The sequence below is a fragment of the Eupeodes corollae genome, chromosome 1, assembly GCF_945859685.1.
Source record: "Eupeodes corollae chromosome 1, idEupCoro1.1, whole genome shotgun sequence".
Taxonomy (NCBI): domain Eukaryota; kingdom Metazoa; phylum Arthropoda; class Insecta; order Diptera; family Syrphidae; genus Eupeodes; species Eupeodes corollae.
Window position 1 is genome coordinate 58,242,522 of NC_079147.1, and position 19,340 is coordinate 58,261,861.

At 36.5% G+C, this 19,340-nt stretch overlaps 1 protein-coding gene across 1 annotated transcript; it reads right to left on the reverse strand.

Moving 5' to 3' along the window:
• Positions 1-2,658: 2,658 nt before the first annotated feature.
• On the reverse strand, positions 2,659-18,438 carry LOC129941457 (46 kDa FK506-binding nuclear protein). Its single transcript, XM_056050088.1, has 3 exons — positions 18,223-18,438; positions 17,807-18,034; positions 2,659-3,932 (listed from the first exon to the last, which is right to left on the reverse strand). The coding sequence occupies exons 1-3, from the start codon at positions 18,230-18,232 to the stop codon at positions 3,088-3,090; spliced, it is 1,083 nt and encodes a 360-aa protein (XP_055906063.1). The 5' UTR covers positions 18,233-18,438; the 3' UTR covers positions 2,659-3,087.
• Positions 18,439-19,340: the final 902 nt, after the last annotated feature.

Here is a 19,340-nt window from a genome sequence, read left to right on the forward strand (position 1 = left end):
ATGCCTCAGAATTTAATAAACAATGACCAATGGTGGCATGGTCCAAGTTGGTTAAAGAATTCCCAGGAAACTTGGCCAATAACGAAGATTCAAAAGGATCCCAATTGGAATCTTGAAATCAAACAAATTAAAAGCTTTGTAGTAAATCAAAACACAAATGATGATATTTTGAGAAGATTTTCATGTTACTCTCGTGCTATAAAAGTCATATCATATTTGTTTAGATTTATTAACCTAGCTTCTCGCAAAAGAAAAAGGTTTTATCCTTTCAGATACTTTTCTATTAAGTTAACTCATCATGAATTAACTTTTGTGAAAACTCGACTCGTTGTACTAGCACAACGCTTCTATTTTAGTGAAGAGTTCAACGCTCTATGTAACTCGAAACCGTTAAGTAAAAATAGTACAATTTTATCGCTTAACCCTACCTTAGACTCTGACCTAATCATGAGAGTCAACGGCCGTTTAACTAATGCAAATTTGAGTTACAATGAAAAATATCCAATAATATTGCCATACTCATGTCCGTTGTCGAAATTGCTAGTAGGATTCTTCCATAAAATTTCCCTACATGGAGGGAACCAACAAGTCATGTACCTAATGCGAAAGTCATTTTGGATTCCAAAACTAAAAAACTTAATAAAATCGTTTGCCAATAGTTGCATTGTTTGTGTTTTACACAAAAAGGAACTTCAAACCCAAATTATGGGAACACTCCCACCCGAAAGGGTTAACTATTCCTTTCCATTCACTCATGTTGGATTGGATTTCGCTGGCCCCTTTGAACTAAAGGTTCAAAAGGGTCGGTTCTATCAAGCAATAAAAGGTTATGCTTGTCTTTTTATTTGTCTCTGTACAAAAGCTGTACATTTAGAAGCTGTAGGAAGTCTATCAACGGAGTCGTTTTTAGCTGCTCTTGATAGATTTGTTGGTCGTAGAGGTGTTCCCCAACAACTTTTCTCTGATTACGGCACCAATTTTGTTGCTGCTAATAAAATATTAAAAAAGGAGTTGAAAAAAGCCGTATCAGAAGCTACATTGGAAGCTGAAAAACTCTATCTACCAAAGAATTTGAAGTGGAATTTCATTCCACCAGGTTCTCCTCATATGGGAAGCTGGTATAAAGTCGTTTAAAACACACTTTAAGAAGGTTGTTGGAAACTCCAGGCTAACGTTTGAAGAGTTTTCAACACTGCTTGTTAAAATTGAGTCATGTATGAACTCCCGCCCTATTTCTCCGATTAGTGAGAACCCTTCTGACCCTCTTCCCTTAACACCGGGACATTTTTTAAAAGGTGCACCCTTGCTCTCCTTACCCGAAAGCCAAGTTGGCGAAATTGCAAAACTAAGGAATTGGGAAAGAGTCCAGCAAATTTTATACTCTTTTTCAAAACGATGGAAGGAGGAATATTTGACCGATCTTCAACGAAGAACAAAGTGGAAATTTCCTAAGCGTAATATCAAAGTTGGAGACGTTGTAGTTGTGCGCAACGAAAATCTACCACCCACTCAATGGCGACTGGGAAAAATAGTGGCTGTTCACCCTGGAAAAGATGGAAAGGTTCGCGTTGCTACCGTTAAAACTCAACAAGGCGAAATTCTACGCCCTATAGTTAAATTATGTCTCTTGCCTGTCGATCAGGAAGTGTTCCAGGTGTATCTTGCTTCACAAAACAAATAACAAATTTAAGCTAATTAACTTAATACATTCATTATTTTTGATATTTTATTGATGGTTCTGCACAGCACCTTTTGAAATTTAATCAATAAATTTATCTATTTAATTTTTTTTTTTTTAACTGATATTTGTATTCCCATTAACATGTCTGAGTGAGTAAGGGCACTCTTTAAACAACCCTCAACGTTGGATTTACTAATCTTTTTTTTTCCTGAGTAGCGAATCGAGGCGCTTCTTTAACAAAATACCTCCACCGATGGACTCGCTACGTAAAATCTATCAACTTTTCGGATGCATGGATTCTATACTTTTTGCATTTCTGCAAAGGGAGGCCGGAATGTTGACGTCAAGTAGCAGTTTATAATATTCAAACGATTATTTGAACTAAATTATTTAAAAACAATATTGCATACCTTTAGGCGTTACTATTAAACGTAACGTAAATTAAGTTGTTTATTTTAATAATAATGAAGTTGAGAATATTCTAAGACATACAATCTCTATTCTTAATCTCACCTTTATATAAACTAAGTTTATAGTTTTCACCACCGAGATAGTCGGTTTGACTAAGGCACATTCGTGTCTTAAAAAAATAATTGTAATTCACTTCGATTGTAACCTTAGAAGAGATTAGACGAATACACATAATAAATAACCTTGAAGGTAAAAAATTGGTTATCTTTGTTTTTTTATTCTTTATCGCATTGTGGTACTGCAAGAAATTTTAAACTTTTTTTCAGCTAAGACATATTTGTGCTCTGGGATTCATATTAAGAAGAATCCCCCCAACACACACGTTTCGTCTGTTTACCAAAGAAAGTTTCAATTTAATAACCCGGAATAATTTTGTAATCAACAAATTTCTTCTTAAACCCAAACTTCCAGCAACTGCGTCTCTTAAATTTCTATGCTTTTTGAGTGAATCATTCCACCCATTTATGTTGATTTACTGATCTTCAAACAATCACAAAACAAATTCATTTATTTATTATTTAAAAAAAAACTTTATTATTATGTAAATTGCTGGGCAATTTTCTTAATCTATCAGTTTCTTTACTTCTGTATCTAAACTTAAAAAAGAACAAGAATTGGGCTTGACTTGGATAACTGATGTTTTTTTGATAAACCAATTTTAACGACGAAAATAATTTGTAATTCAATTTTTGTAAAAAAAATGCAAAGAGAAAACACTAAAAAAAAAGCAAATAGAGGAAATAACAGAAACAATTTTGTAAAAAATGAACCTCTTCTATTTCTTCACTTGTTGTAACAGAGATAAAAAAGTTAATATTAAGGTAAAGAGTAACGATTTTACATTCGGTTAATAAGAAAAGCTCAACAATGTTATTAAGAAAAATACTCCTTCTTTTCCTGCCGCTCACACAATGTTTGTTGTTGTGAAACACCTTCTACTGCACTCCCTTTAATTCGACCTCAAACACTAATGTGCTGTTTGGTGGAATGGTTGGTGGAGATCCTCGCGCTCCGTAGGCCATGTGTGGGGGGCAAGTGATACGTCTCTTTCCTCCTACCTTCATGCCAACTACACCAACGTCCCAGCCCTTGATGACTTCACCGCGACCCAAACCGAACTTGAAGGGACCACCTTGCTTCAGACTGTCGAAGACTTTGTTGTTTGACTTGAGACGACCCTCATAGTAGACTTGCGCTCTCTTGCCTGTTTTGGCCTCGGGTCCGTTGCCTACACGGATATCTTCGATTTTAACGCCACCGGCAAGGGTTTGTTCGCCCTTTTGCTTTTGGGCTCCTTGCTGTTGCTGCTGTTGGGAGGCGTCCTTCTTGTCTTTTTTCTGTTTGCCGTCCTTCTTTTGTGCTGGTTCGACGCCATTTTGCTTGGGCTTATCCAGCTTAATTTGCTTGGCTTTTGGCTGTTGCACTTCTTCATCTTCACTTTCATCTTCTTCCTCGTCTTCATCGTCGTCATCGTCGTCGTCATCGCCTTCCTCATCATCTTCTTCGCCGTCTTCTTCCTCATCGTCATCGCTGTCTGCACCGGCAGCTCCTTCCTCTCCATTGAAGTCGCTATCGTCTTCCTCATCATCATCGTCGTCGTCTTCTTCATCGGCTACTGCTGCTTTTTTGCCCGATTTGCTGTTGTTGGCTTTTGCTTCTTTTTTTGATTTCTTGGGCAGAGCAAGCATCTCTTCAGCAGCATCTGAATCTTCGTCAGATAGATCATCAAATTGATCACTCAGGTCTGTGATATATCCAGAAATATGGATTGTTCCATTACCTGTAACAAAAATTAAGACATATTTTAGTTCAAAAAATTTGTTATGGCTAAATTTTCTTCTATTAGCTGAAAATGTATTTGATAGTTCTTTGACGTTAGGCAAAAAGGTCTTAAGTCAGAAACTGCTGTTTTTCTTAAAACCAAATTGAAAGTTGATTAGCTATTCACAAATCTGGATTAAACTTATGTGAAAAAATAATGATGGTAAATAAGTTGTGAAATGATGACCTATATAACATGTTAATACATTTTTTCAAATTCATAAGTTTTTACCGTTATTTTGATGACTTAAGTCTTTAGGATCCTCTCATTTCGTATTATTTGAAAAAATGTTGTTTATTTGTATGACTTAAGTCAGAAAATAAAACATTGCCATTTAGTTTATTTATAAAAAGGTTAAGAGTATAAAGTTAAGAAAAATTAATATTTATGTAGTTTCTGTTTCTTCGTCTTCATCTACCAAATCGGGATCATCATTTGTTGCGGTGTTAGAAGTTGGCAAATTTTTATAAAAGTCGTGAAACACAGGTGGTACTAAGCTTAAAAGAGAACACAAATCCCTTTTTTTCTCGTCAGATATCGGGACTAAAGTTCTGTACTTTGCTTGGAGTGGATAATTTTTGAGGCATCTATTTTTTCCCCTTCTTAGGAAGCTTAAAATCTCGAAGTCTTCAATGTGGTTTAAGTTGTTTTTGTATCGAACCAACCCATTCTGCTGGTATTGCAGCCATTGCACATTATGCCAAGATAACTGCTCGTTAATAGTATTTTTTTTTTGCACTCAAAAACTGTCTTCAGTAAAGCAGCAAAATCAAAGAATTCCTCTTGCTGCATTTCATGAACTTGAAACTTCTTTTTTAAGCCAGCTGTTCTTACTAGCTGGAACCAATCGTGGGGGTGATAAACAGGTGTTTTAGTTTTTTTTTTTTGTTTTTCAATCATTGAATGATCCACGTCACATTCCATATGTGTATGACCCGGAACAAGGAACTTGTGGTTGATGGTTAGATTGGGGAACTTAATTTGAGCCATTAAAAACATAGGCGCCACATGACTGTTTTTATTTTGTCCCCCGCAAGTGTCTGAATAGAATGTGACCTCAGACACGCAATCAGGTAGCTTCTTCAAGTGGGCATACAGGCAGGAAGCTATTTCATTTCCCCCTCTAGCAGCTAGAGCCTCATGCCACATGTAGTGTGTTGAATCTCCGGTAGCATTATCGTGAACAGTAAGGTTATACGTCCATAACTGCCTTTTATAAAATGCTACCGAAGATCCAACAAACGGTGTTGGCAAGCATTGCTGAAGATCGAAGCTGAAGCATTTTTTTTGCGTGCTGTCTTGTGCTGCTAGCTTATCAGCTTTTTTGGCATCGTAAGCTGCACTAGCCTGCTCATGATGGATTTGGAGATGGTTTTCAGCTTCTTGTTTTTCTTCTTTATTAGCAGCAACTTGAACACGCATGTTAAGGGTGTCGCATTTATAGCAGGTATCCACTTTTGGTTTTTTAAAAGAGAGTTTTAAATTGTGAAATTCCCTCTCATAAATTGAACGACCGACAAAATTCTCTCGTCCGTCTTTGTATAGGTCGTACATAATCCTCAAGTTTAGATAAGAAGGTAAGAACTTCTTTTCATTTGTACGCCTGGTGTAATGGCTTTCATAGCTGGGAAATGATTTTATATGAGCCACGACTTCATTAAGCTCCTCTGCAGATTTTTTGTTTTTCGAAGCTTTTTTGCCTTTTTGGTCGTCCACTGTAATGCCGGATGTGCTTAGCATTTTATTTTTGATGGCGTTTGATATGAACCGTTCTTTTTCGTTCAAAGTTTTGCTAAAACAACCCTTGCACACAGAAACTCTTGCACCGTTTACTTCAAGGAAGTATTCATGAGTAACTTCCCGGCTTTTCGTACTCCCAACTTTTCTTTTGCGAGAAACCTGTTTTTCTTTCACATTTATAAGATTTGCGATGAAGGCAACTCTTTTGTCAATCAAGTGCAGTAGATTTTATTTCAAGGCAGTAGATTTATGTTGAGAAAAAAATGCAGTTTATCTACTGCAATTGCAGTAAAGTGACCACCCTGGTATTGTAACAAAAAAAGTGCCAGGTAACTAGATCAGACGATGAAAAAACCGTTTATTTCTTCGCTTTTTTGTTTAGTTTGTTGACTGTTTTTCTAAAAACAAAATCCAAATAAAGATAAGTATAATGTAGGCTATGCTCCATTTTGATTTTTGGGTTAGGTATAAAAGACTTAAGTTGACTTAAGTACTTAGAAGAAAATTAAATGTTTCAGAGGCATCGGTCACAAAGTCTTAAATCAACTTAAGACGTTAATACCCAACCGAATATGCATTTTTCAGACTTATTGCCTTAATACTAATTTATTACGATGGGAAGTAGTTGTGCTAGACTAAAGTCGTAAGTACCAAACGAAAGAGAAAAAAATAAGTTATTAAACCCTATCAAAAGCCCAAAATGCAATTTTTTGACTTAAGACGTTTTTACCTAACGCCAAAGAGTTGATAAATTGATTTCATATCATTGCTGTGAAAATTTATTTTCATATTTTAAAATGTATTCCTTAAGAAACCGTTTTTAAAATTAACGGTTAAGAATTGTAATACAAGAGTTGAATTTTTGTGGTAGATCTAATCTAAAGATTTCCTTTACATCTTAATAGGTCCACTTTCAATAAAGAATTTTGTACAATGAATACATTTATTTTATAAATCATTCCTGGGCTCCACAAGCTCACGCTTGTGAGTAATTTAGTAGGCAAGGACTTAAAAGATTTGTTCATTATAGATATCGTGATGTTTTTCATGGAACTGGTAAGTTACCAGGAACTTTTTCAATAAGACTTGAGGAAAATTCAAAACCAGTCCTTCATTATAAAAATATAAATATATATAAAAATGACTCCTTTTGGTAAGTACAGATTTAATCGTGTGCCGTTTGGTTTGAACTGTGCACCGGAAATGTTTTAGCGAAAATTGGTTCAAATTTTTGGAGATATACCGGGAGTCGTTGTTTATTTTGATGACCTAGTTGTGTGTGGAGAAAATGAAGCAAATCATGATGAAGTTTGAATTTGGTTATGGACAGAGCTAAAAAATACAAAATTAAAACGGAAAAGATTCAATATCGTCAACGGGGAGTAAAATTTATGAGTAACATACTATTCGAAGGAAAAATCAAAGCAGATTTAAAGTATAAGGATGCGATTTTGAAAATGAAAAAACCAGGAAGCAAAGGAGATATTTTGAGATTTATGGGTTTGCTCAAGTATTTAGCAAGTTTCATTCCAAACTTATTGAAAGAAACAGCGGAATTGCGAAATTTGACACGGAATGATGTTGATTTTAACTGGACAGAAAACACGAAAACGAATTTAACAGGTTGTTAAAAATAGTTACATCGGAACCAGTTCTAGCAATTTATGATCCGAAATAAAGCCAGAAGTTATTCAAACTGATGCATTGAAGGATGGGTTGGGGTGCGTTTTAGTTCAAAATAGACATCCTGTAGCTTTTTCTTCTCGAACAATCAGTAAAAGTGAACAAAAATGGGCCCAAATAGAATAGGAACTATTGGCAATTGTATTTGCATTTCAAAAGTTTCATTTATTTTTGTATGGCAGTGAGTTTTCAGTTGAAAGCGATCATAAGACATTTGACACATTCAGCCCTATCATGAATTCCATCGTAATCGGAAATTTTTACGAATCCCGAAAAACTGTATCATGAAATCCGTTCGTAATGCAAAATTGTATGAGATTTTCCGCTACGAACGGATTTCATGATACAGTTTTTCGGGATTCGTAAAAATTTCCGATTACGATGGAATTCATGATAGGGCTGATTGCTTAAGCGTGATATTGACGATGTTACAACCCGTCTTCAGCGAATGTTTATGTTTCTATTAAAATATCCGCAAATGACTATTATCTATAAACCGAATAAGGAATTGGAAATCTCCTGATCAATCAACCGTCAACCAGATTGACCACATTGCGATCGACGCACTACACTTCTCCAGTATTCAGGATATCCGAACATTCCGAGAGGCCAACATTGACTCGGACCACTACCTCGTTGTAGCCAAGGTACGGCTATGGATATCCCGATCCAAGCCAAAACAAGGAAGTACTGTGAGAAGATTCAACGTTAGACTGCCTGCATTAAGCGTTGAAAACCAGTGGCAACATTGCCTTGCAGCCATCAGAGATGCCGCCTCTGAAGTGCTAGGTTTCACACGGCCACCACAGCGAAACCCCTGGTTTGACGACAAATGCCGGCAAACTCACACAGCGAAACAAGAGGCATACGAAACGACGCTGCACAAAAGGACTAGAGCTGCTCGCGAGCTCTACGAGCAGAAGAGGACAGAGGAACACCAGCTTCTTAGACGGAAAAAAAGAGAGCATGAGAAGCGCGCGATCGAGGAGATAGAGGGATGTCACAACAGGAATGAGGTTCGTAAATTTTACCAAAAGGTAAAAAAAACCTCCCAAGGGTACCAGCCACGAACCGAAGCCTGTAAGACGATCAAGGGAACATCGTAGTAGAACCACAGTCGATGCTGAGAATATGGAAAGATCACTTCTCCAAATTATATAACGGCGATGACGAACCGAATTCCGCTGTAACGGAGATAGAACCACTCAATAGCTATATCTAAGCTTAAGTTAAACAAAGCTGCTGGAGCTGACGGCATCACCGCCGAACTATTCAAAGCAGCAGGCGATGACTTGGTAGGGAGCATGCACCAACTCATCTGCAAAATATGGTCGGAAGAAAGCATGCCCGATGAGTGGAATCTCAGCATAGTGTGCCCGATACATAAGAAAGGAGACCCTCTAAACTGCGCCAACTACAGAGGCATCAGTCTCCTTAACATTGCGTATAAGATCCTCTCTGCCGTATTATGTGAACGTCTGAAGCCATTCGTCAACAACCTGATCGGTCCTTATCAGTGTGGCTTCAGACCAGGAAAGTCCACTATCGACCAAATATTCACACTACGGCAGATCTTGGAAAAACCCCAGGAGCTTCAAATCGATACCCACCATCTCTTTATCTATTTTAAAGCCACGTATGACAGCATCTATAGGAAAGAGCTCTACCGAGCAATGTCTAGTTTTGGCATCCCTGTCAAACTTATCCGTTTGTGCAGAATGACGATGGAGAATGCACGCTGCTCTATCAAGGTCGGAAAAGATCTTACCGATGCATTTGATGTCAAAAAAGGTTTTAGACAAGGCGATGCACTGTCATGCGACTTCTTCAACATCGTTCTATAAAGAATTGTGCAAAACTCAACCGTCAACACTAGAGGCACAATCTTCCAAAGGTCCATTCAATTACTCGGATACGCAGATGATATTGACATAATTGGAAGATCAAAGCGTGATGTCAGTGGAGCGTTTTTGAGCATTGCGACGGAAGCGAAGAAGATGGGTTTAGTGGTCAATGAGGGCAAGACCAAGTACATGCTGTCATCAAAAAAGGACACTGAACGATGACGTATTGGACAAAACGTCACCATGGACAGCTATAACTTTGAGGTAGTTAAGGACTTTGTCTACCTAGGCACCGCTATTAATGCAGACAACGACACCAGCGCTGAAATCAAACGAAGAATAACTCTTGCAAATCGCTGCTTCTTTGGTCTTAGAAGGCAATTGAGAAGTAAAGTCCTATCTCGAGCATGTAAAATCACCATCTATAAGACACTCATCATCCCGGTTCTCATTTATGGCGCTGAGGCCTGGACCCTGTCAAAGAAAGATGAGAGCTTCATAGGATGCTTCGAGAGAAAAATTCGGGTGATTTTTGGTCCCGTACGCATAGATGGAGAATGGAGGAGAAGAAATAACGACGAACTGTACGGGCTGTACAGCGACACTGACCTAGTTAGCAGAATTAAAGTCCAACGGCTTAGATGGCTAGGTCATGTAGAGCGGATGGACATCAACGCTCCAGCCCGGAAGGTCTTCGAATCCAATCCCGAGGGACGGCGCAGTAGAGGAAGACCGCGACTCAGGTGGCGCACCCAGGTGGGAGAGGCCCTCAACCAACTTGGCGTGCGAAACTGGAGACAGCTAGCTAGGGACCGAGCTGGCTGGAGACGCCTGTTGGTTGAGGCCCAGGTCCGCCCGGACTGTAGCGCCACCTTAAGTAAGTAAGTAAGAGTAAGGAATTGCTAGTAGCTGATTGCTTATCAGGTGCACAACAAAGTGAAATATCGGAAATTGAAGGGCTATCGGCTATATAAGTGCATTCAATCATAAAAACAGTTTCTTGCACCGAAAAGAACTACAATTTGTATCTGAAAATATTAAATGAGGATGAAAAATATGCTAGGATTTGTAATTATGTAGAAAATGGTTGGCCAGGTTTTCATCAGTTAGATGATCTTAGTCAGCATTTTTTTAAACTAAAATCGGAACTACATTTAGAAAAAGGATTAACAAATAAATAAATTGGGTGGCGCAGCAGTCCGTTTGGAAACTAGGGCCTAGTGACTTGACAACTCTCAACCATTCCTGTGTGCGAGTACTGTTGTCAGGGATGGAAGCGACCTACAGTTTTAAGCCGAATCCGAACGACAAATTTGAGGAAGCACTTTTCATGACAAGAATTATTACTCTTGGAGAATTTGTCAATTCCTCGCAAGAGGCAGTACCCGTGAAAAACTTTAGGTGACATAGGCAGGGATCGAACCCAAGACCTCTCGCATGACAGTCCAACGCACTAACCATCATGCCACGGGAAAAAGGATTACTGATTTTTAATCATAGACTAGTTATACCATCAGAATTGCAACGAAAAATATCTATTTGGTTACACCAACCACATCTAGGGATTGAAAAAACTCTTTCCCTTGCAGGAATGTTGTATTATTGGCCTGGAATGAATTCTCAAATAAAGGAACTAGTTTCTAGTTTGTGAAAAGTTTAAACGGAATATGCAAAAAGAGCCATTAGTCCAAGAAGAAATTCATTAATATCCTTTTCAAATAGTTGCAGTGGACTTGTTTGAATATGCAGGCAGAGACTACATTGCTTTATTTGATGCTTATTCAAACTACTTAGCTGCTGTAAAACACATAATTGATGTTATTTCTCACATATTCGACAAAATTGGATACAAAGCAATTCTAAAATGCGATAATAGTCCTTTCGGTTCGGCTGAATTTGAAAGTTTTTCAATTGCATGCAATATTCAACTAAGATTTTCAAGCCCTAGATATCCACAAACTAATGGGTTAGCAAAGAAAGGTGTGGCCATTGCAAAGAATATTCTTAAAAGGTGTTTTGAAGTTAATGATGTAAACAATTTTCAATATCGAATATTAGAATACAACACTTCACCAATAGCAAGTATGCATCTTACGCCATCGGAATTATTCTTCATGCGACTTGTTAAAACAAGGCTACCTGTTTCAGGACTCAGTTCTTGCTAGAAACAACCTAAATGAATCGGAAATTCAAAACAAATTAAAGAATAAAAAAGAGAAGCTATAATGTTATTATGATCGAAACTCAAAATCACTTTCTTTATTAAATGTTGGTGATCTAGTTATATTTAAAAAAAAAAAAACTGGAAAAGAATGGCACTATGGAAAATAATTGGTATTGTTAACAACCACTCATATTTAATAAAAGATAATTTTAATAATCATTTTAGGCGCAATAGGCGATTTATTGCTAAGACTTCCAATGAAGATTTTTGTTCTAGTGATTTACTTAATGAACAAAATGTAGAACCCTATACAAAATTTGATTGTAAGTACAAAAAAAAATTCAAACAATTAATCCATCTCAAGAAGATAAAAACGAAAATAGTTCAAATGTAAACAATAATATTAATAATTGTAATGTGGACGAACCAATTTCTCAGGATATTACTGATAATGTCTAAGTTCACAACCTATCAACCAACCAGTTTCAGAGATATCTGGTTCAGAAGCAATTAATCATAATGCACCAGTTATTACATCTAAGGAACGAATAGTAACTCGAAGTGGTCGAGTTGTTAGAAGACCACAGAGGCTTGGAATAGATTATTAAGTATTCTAAGACTAGGGCTAAGAGTTAGATTAAAAAAAAAGCATGTAATAATATGAATAAGAATGTTACAATATATTCTTGTTAACGCACATCACTCAGTTATATGTATATTTATATTTTAAATCTAAGAAATTATGATATTAATTCTAATAATTATTAATTCTAATAATAAGAACAAATGTTGTCAAACGTAAAAGTTGTCGATAGCAAGTTAAAAGTTAGGAGATGTAGGGGTACTCCGCAAGGTGGGGTAGTATCTCCCATGTTCTGGTTATTCGTCGTTAGCGACATATTAAAACAATTAATTTTAAAAAAATTAAGTGTAAGTGGATTCAAGACATAAACGACATCGGCTTTAGGGAAATTTATACCTAAATTTTGTGAACTTATAATTGAGCCATTAAGTGCGTAAGCCTCAGTTGCCTTCTATACCTGCAGTAGAGTTTTTCGTAGAAGATGTACACTACCATAATAAGGCAAATAATTTTAACACACGCATGTTTGGTATTGTGGCCAGCCCTTGAAAGGGTTACCAATCTTAATAATATATATATATGACAAAAACGTTCACCAAACAAACACGGTTGCCCCCTGACGGGTCCCATGACACTGTGACATTGACGGTTATGAAAAGGCCGACAAATTGATCAAAAACGGATCAATGCTCAGTCCAAGCCATATGGTATCAATGATATACACGCCAATAGAGCAGGGATATGAACAAACCCACCAAAGTTTCATTGAAATCGCAAACAGCAGGTGGGCAGTTGTTGACACTTGTAGAGTTTCTAAGGATCTATAGACAGAGATTTTCAAAGGTCCAAAGGTGTCCACTTATTCTATACAAATTTTCCCGACAACAGCAGTGACGAAGATGACATGACATGATCAGGACATGATCCCCTTCATAAAATAAGACCATTCTTGGATCAAGCAAGGCAGAGACTACTTACTGTTCCTAGAGAAGAATATATGGCAGTAGATAAACAAATAATACCAACCTTGGTTCAGCTACGACTATGAATTTTATACTTGAGCCAAAGGACATGTACAGTTGTACACCGACTTGCCAAAAATTAGTACATTTAGTGACGTTGTTGTTCGACTGCCGAGAACTATTCCCGACGGATTCAACTAAAAATTATTCTTTGACAACTGGTACACTGCCTTACCGCTGTTGACTTATCCGAAAAAGAAAGCGTTTTTACCGCTAGGAACCATAAAAGCCAATCGGATTCCGGGTTATAAAGTTCCTACCGAAAAGGAATTGAAAGAAAAGGAAGAGGTGCAATTATGGAAAAACTGGCGACAATTGATAACCTGGCAACATGGTTTAACAACAGAATTGTGAACCTTGCTTCGACATATGCCGGCAGTTAACCGTCTTCTGAAGTCCAAAGCTTCAACAAAAGAAGGAAAGGGGCTACCAAACTGTATCATGTCCAAAGGCAGTCATGACATATAATCGGCATATGGGTGGAGTTGATCTTTTGCACTTGGTGAATACTATAGAATACAAATTAGATCAAAAAAATTTCACCACAGAATATTCTTCCACATGAAGGCCATGAATGCGTGGCGTGGCGGGTAATTTCAAGCATGGAGGGAAACTACAGTTTATGTGCTGAATCGAAAAGACTAATTTGAGAAAGCGCTCGTCAAGACAAGAATTACTCTTTAAGGATTTGTCAATTCCTCACAAGAGCCAATACCAGTCGAAAAAATTTTAGGTGACACAGGCAACGATTGAACACAAGACTTCTAGCGTCAGCCCTACGCACTACTATTTATAACAACATTGATAACAAAACTAAGCTTGATACGATCTGACTGGGCCCTCCACAGCCGCCGACGAAGGTAACACAGCGATTTTTTGTATAGCTTCAAACTTATAAGTATCCTCAATAAATGTGTCATTAAATTGAGCCCGATTTAACATTTCATTATCGTTATACTTGTACCTGTACATAGACTATCTTTAAATAATGAGTGTGGTCAAGTATGGAATTTTTGGGTAACTCTAGATACGCTATACTCAGGGTAAGCTTCTGTGTCGATCGCAATCATAAAATTTGATGAATTAACTATTTGGACCTTCTGATCGTATTTTAGCTATTTTTTTCGAACTAAATATTTGAATATCCAGACAAACGCTTAATGGTTCTGAGGCGTGGCTGCCACTAACAGATTTCAAGTGCGCGGTAGTCGAAGATCTAAACACAACTAACAAACGTGGGCGAAGCTCTTATGTCATGGAGAATTATCTACAATTGAAGAAATTGAAAGGACCTGTTGCCATAATGACTTCGCAGATCGTTCGATTAGATCACCTTCCTGTTTTGATCACAACACAGTAGTGTAAGGTTCCAGACTGCCATGGAAGATCTCATGTGGAGTGCCGAAAATGCAAGGTAAATCTTTGGTTGAATGAGAAAAGAAACTGTTTCACAATATTCCATACTACATAATTTTTTTAAATAAATAGTTGATTTCATTTATTGAAAATTTGTTTGTTACTTTTCTGCTCAGTGTGCCATAAATGGATCCAAACTGAAAATCGCAAAATTTTGCACTTTTTTTTCAAAAAAATCTAAATTCCTGAAACACGTATTTTTTTTAAATTATAATTAAACTATCATATTTATTTTTTCATGAAGAAAAAAAAATCATGCAGTAAGGGGTTAAATCTCGAAGTTTTTAGTTTAGCCAAGGCTCAGCTCATCTCTCAATGCGGTCAATTAGTTCGTACAGAACTCCAATCCAGACACTAACAAAAGATAATAGTTTCCCCAATTAGGCTTGAAGTGCTTAAAGGAAGTCGTAACTGAAGAGATGTATGTGAGCTACATCTGAAAAGTTAACGGGTGACACGTTTTAATTCTCGGAAGAGTCTCACAAAGGTTGAGTAAGTTATAAAAACTGCATATTTGACAATTGACTTTGGATAAGCGTGATGATTGAACTTGTTAAAAGTCAACTGGCAAAAAGAACGCAGAATGACTGGTGATACGATACTTTGACCCAATGTCAAACAGATGCGTTTAGTGAAGCTCAACATTCGTGTACAAAACTGAATTACTCATTTTCAACACAATAATCAGCTAATACACTAAGGTACACCCAGACTCCCCATTCAAGCTTCTGACAGTCAGGTAGATCCGCATCTATGGATTTGGCGGAAAAAAACCACATCTTTGTTGAATTTCAAATATGCAAAAGAACACCGTGTGATTCTTGCGAAGATCATGGGTATTATCTAAGCTTTAGTCCTCATTGGAAAATAAACATTAGAGTCACGCGAATACTAAAGCTCAAAATTAAATACAAGTTAGTGTTCTTCTAGGATGGGGCCTGTTTTAGATAAATACTTCTACATAAGAAAAATGACTTACAGACAAAAAAAAACTAAATTTTGCTCACCAGTGCTATAGTAAAGAAACATTTTTATGCCGGAACCCGGAAATTTTCAATTTATGTGGGAAAACCAAAACGACGTCGAATTTATTTATCATCAAAATGCAAACTAGTTGATACAACTACGACTGCCTTATTTTGCCATCTAACAAATTAATTAAACAAAACTTTGTTTTAATTTTTAAAAACATCATTTGTAAAAGACGTACGAAACACCACATCAACCTTGTATTCCTCGTCTACAATGACACTTCCTATGTAAGCTCGATTGATAAAGCCAATTTGCTTGCAGCACAGTTTGCTGCTAATTCGACGCTACCGGAGAGTGTCATGAGTCCTCCTGTTCTTGAGAGCTTAAATGATTCTATTGGACGAACCTGCTTTCGCGCTCGTGCAGTTTCAAAAGTACTAAAAGACCTTGGTATACACAAATCCGATGGCCCGGATAGTATCGCTCCTATTGTTCTGAAGAGCTGTTTTTCAATGTAGGCAAAACCACAGCGTAAAATCCATTTTTCCTACTCTATAGGTCTTTTTCCGAGTGGATGGAAAATAACATTTGTCCAGCCTGTCCCTAAAAAAGGCGAATCCTCTTCCCCCTCCAATTATCGTCCAATAGCACTACCGTCCCTTCTTTCCAAGGTCATGGAAATGCTGATTAATTATCAGCTTAAGAAATATCTCGAGGAACGGAAGCTTCTTAATGACCGGCAGTATGGTTTTCGTAGCAATAGGTCAACTGCTGATCTCATGGTTTATCTCACCTAACAGTGGAACAAATCTTTACATCGCTTTGGAGAGAGTAAGAATGTTGCACTTGATATTTTAAAGGTATTTGATAGAGTTTGGCTACAATTTCTCTTATCGAAAATGCGTGTTGTTGGTATTGATGAATCTCTTCTTCTTTGGATTTTGTCGTTGTTGGATGGTTTCAAATCTGAAACTCACAAAATAAATGTTGGTGTTCTGCAAGGCTCCGTTTTGTCTCCGAGTCTCTTCCTCATATTCATAAACGATCTCTTGCCTGCCACTTCTAATCCACTAAACTGTTCCGCTGACGACAGTACTCTCACCTTTTCATATTCGTTTCGGATGTGGAACTTCAACGGTAGCGTATGATAAGCTCATTAAATTCTGACCTTGACAGCGTCGTCTAATAGGAAATAACGAACAGTTTGGAATTTAATGCTTCCAAAAGTCAATGCTGTCTCCAGTCGTTAAAGCCTATCCCACTCATGAGCGGCACTTGCATCTCGGAAAGTAATCAACTTTCAGAACTCGGTATATTCAATATCGCCAAAAACTTGACTAACGTTAACATGTTGGGTGAACATTACTTATGTTCAAAATTCAAGTCTTATCAGTTAAATTATGGTAAGTTTAAAACCCGAAGTTTAATTATCCATTGCCAAAAACTGAGTATTCGAAAGATATTCGAAGTACACTTTTTTTTGCACAACTTTAGAACAAGAATCTGGAGAATAACCGAAGTATCTGTTTTATTTTAATCCTAATCTATATCATTGAATATATTAAATTCAATGATCCCATAGGATTAGAAATAAAGCTGATAGCTACAAATGCAACGTAAACTCAGGTATCTGTTGACTTTTGACATAGTCAAGAAGTGTTTGCAGTGCAAAATCCAATAGTGTAGGTAGGTAGGTATTCCATAAAGGTACACACATGTGGTTCAAAATATAAAATTGGCGCGAAACCTTTTGTAATCCATCACAAAGACGTAGAACGACAATAATAATAAATTGCCAGCTGTATTTGAAATCTATAGGTCTTATGATTTTTGAAATATATAGAACATCGGGAACAATAGGTATTCCGTGAGCATAGAATTATGTACCTAAACTTAACTAAGCCGGACAATATGTTTACTTTTTGCTCACTGCAATTGTTTTTTTTTTTATTGAAAAGACTTACGACAAAAATAATATCAAATCTCAAGAACTTGCACAATTTTCCAAGTCTGCATTAGTTGTTATTCAATTCAGTTGTAAATTAACGTTGATTAATGGAAAATCAACAGAACCCTCACGGTTTCTAATTCCTCAAAAATATTGGGGAAAGTTCTCGAATGTTTACCTATTCCTGTTGATATCTAAACAGCAAAGTCATATAGGTATAGGTTCTACATTTCACTTTCCATCGAAATAAAAATTCTACCAAACTCAACGAAAGGTGTTTAATAAATTATCCTTTCAGTAAAACTTATGAACTTCCTTATTGTCTTGATTTGATTGTGATCTAGAGGTTTTTAAAATCGATCAAAATCATGGAACCCTGTCTCATAACTTATTTTTCAAATTCGTTTCAAGAATCTTACCAGAAATAGATTTCAATTCAAGGCCAAAAAAGAAAACTTACCATTGCTCTGAAGAGAGATCTCATCGCCTTCGTTGAAATTCAAGTCCAACATAACTTGTTCGGTGGTGTTCTTGCGAAGAGTACAAATCAAATATTTGATGTTTTCGTATGTGAGGAAGAGTTGGATAGGTCCATCGCTGCACGAGGTAACATCAAGGGCGGCTTGAGAAACATGGAATGCCTGCTTTGTTGTTTGCGTGTACTTTTTGTTTGCTTTTAAAATGAGTCCTATAAGAAATCAATTTAATAAAAATTATTAAATTAGAAATTCAACTTATTTAGAAATATTATTTTTAGAAAAGCCGCATGGAATTGAGGCCCTTTTTATTTTGTTGGGAAACACGTGGTGTTGGAACTTTCCCACTTTTCAAATTAGTCTACAGAGCTGAGCACAGCACACATCGGATGGAACTTACCCCAAAACATTTTGTGGTTTGTTTTTTAAAAATAAATAACTCGGGAACTTAAAACAATTAAGTTATTTTATTAACTAATTATGAGCACAAAAAATTGAACTCGTTAAAATTTGTATAAATGCAACTTTTTCTTTCGAATTTAAAGCGCAAACAGAACAGAGGGAGAGGAGGACAACTTCGATGGCGGACTCTAAAAATTTGATTGTGGAAAAGAAACGTCCAAATCGAGCAGTTTGATTTTTTGGGCTGTCGTCTGATTGACAGCGTTGTTCGGCGATGGAATGCGTTGCTTTCAATATGCCGGGTGGAATGTTTCGGAACTACAAATTGAATGGCTTTGAATTGTGCTATCGGATGCGTTCAGCCAGAAAAATAATGATTTTTGTTTTTTACAAATTTACCTATTTAATAACAATAATTTATATATTATCATAATTGTCATGCTCCATTTAGTTGAAATTTCATTTATAGAACGATTGTAGTTGTCATGAATGGAAAATTTAGCGAAGTACAGTGCGTTGCACAAAATCATGTATGTTTGATTTAATGACAGTGTTCATAAAAGCAGATTTTATTAGAATACTTTTGAGAAGATTTAAATTTATTGTTCATATTATTTAGAGTAGATTTAGCTTCAAATCTGTAGAAACAATGTATTTATTTATTGGCATGTATATATAATACTTATACAATCATTGAATTGTTAATTTATTACAGCTCAAAAAAGGGTTAACATTTATAAGTTATAATTATCTGACTAATTTATTGAAAAATTAATTAATTAGAAATTTACTTTTATTTTTATAAATTTATGATTTGTACAAACTCAAAAAAAAACAATAAATAAAATTTAATAAAATATTCTTGTTAATTTTAAAAACATTTAAAGTTTCTAATTATTCTTATTTTTCGTTACTTACTACCATCAGGTGGCGCTACAGTCATGTGTGAACTTAAACATCACCCAACAAACTTCTCCATCTAGCTCTCCAGTTTCGCGCTTCAAGTTGGGTGAGGTCCACTTGTGCGCGTCACCTGATTAGCGGTCTTCTTCTACTGCGCTGTCATGTGGGTGTGGATTTAAAGACTTTCCGGGCCAGAGCATTGGTTTAGATGCG

What these genes read in the sequence shown, in the direction of transcription:
- LOC129941457 (XM_056050088.1), bottom strand. An exon ending in GATCTCTCTTCAGAGCAATG is followed by an intron (nt 3,933 to 17,806) that starts GTAAGTTTTCTT and finishes TTTTTGTTACAG; the next exon opens with GTAATGGAACAATCCATATT.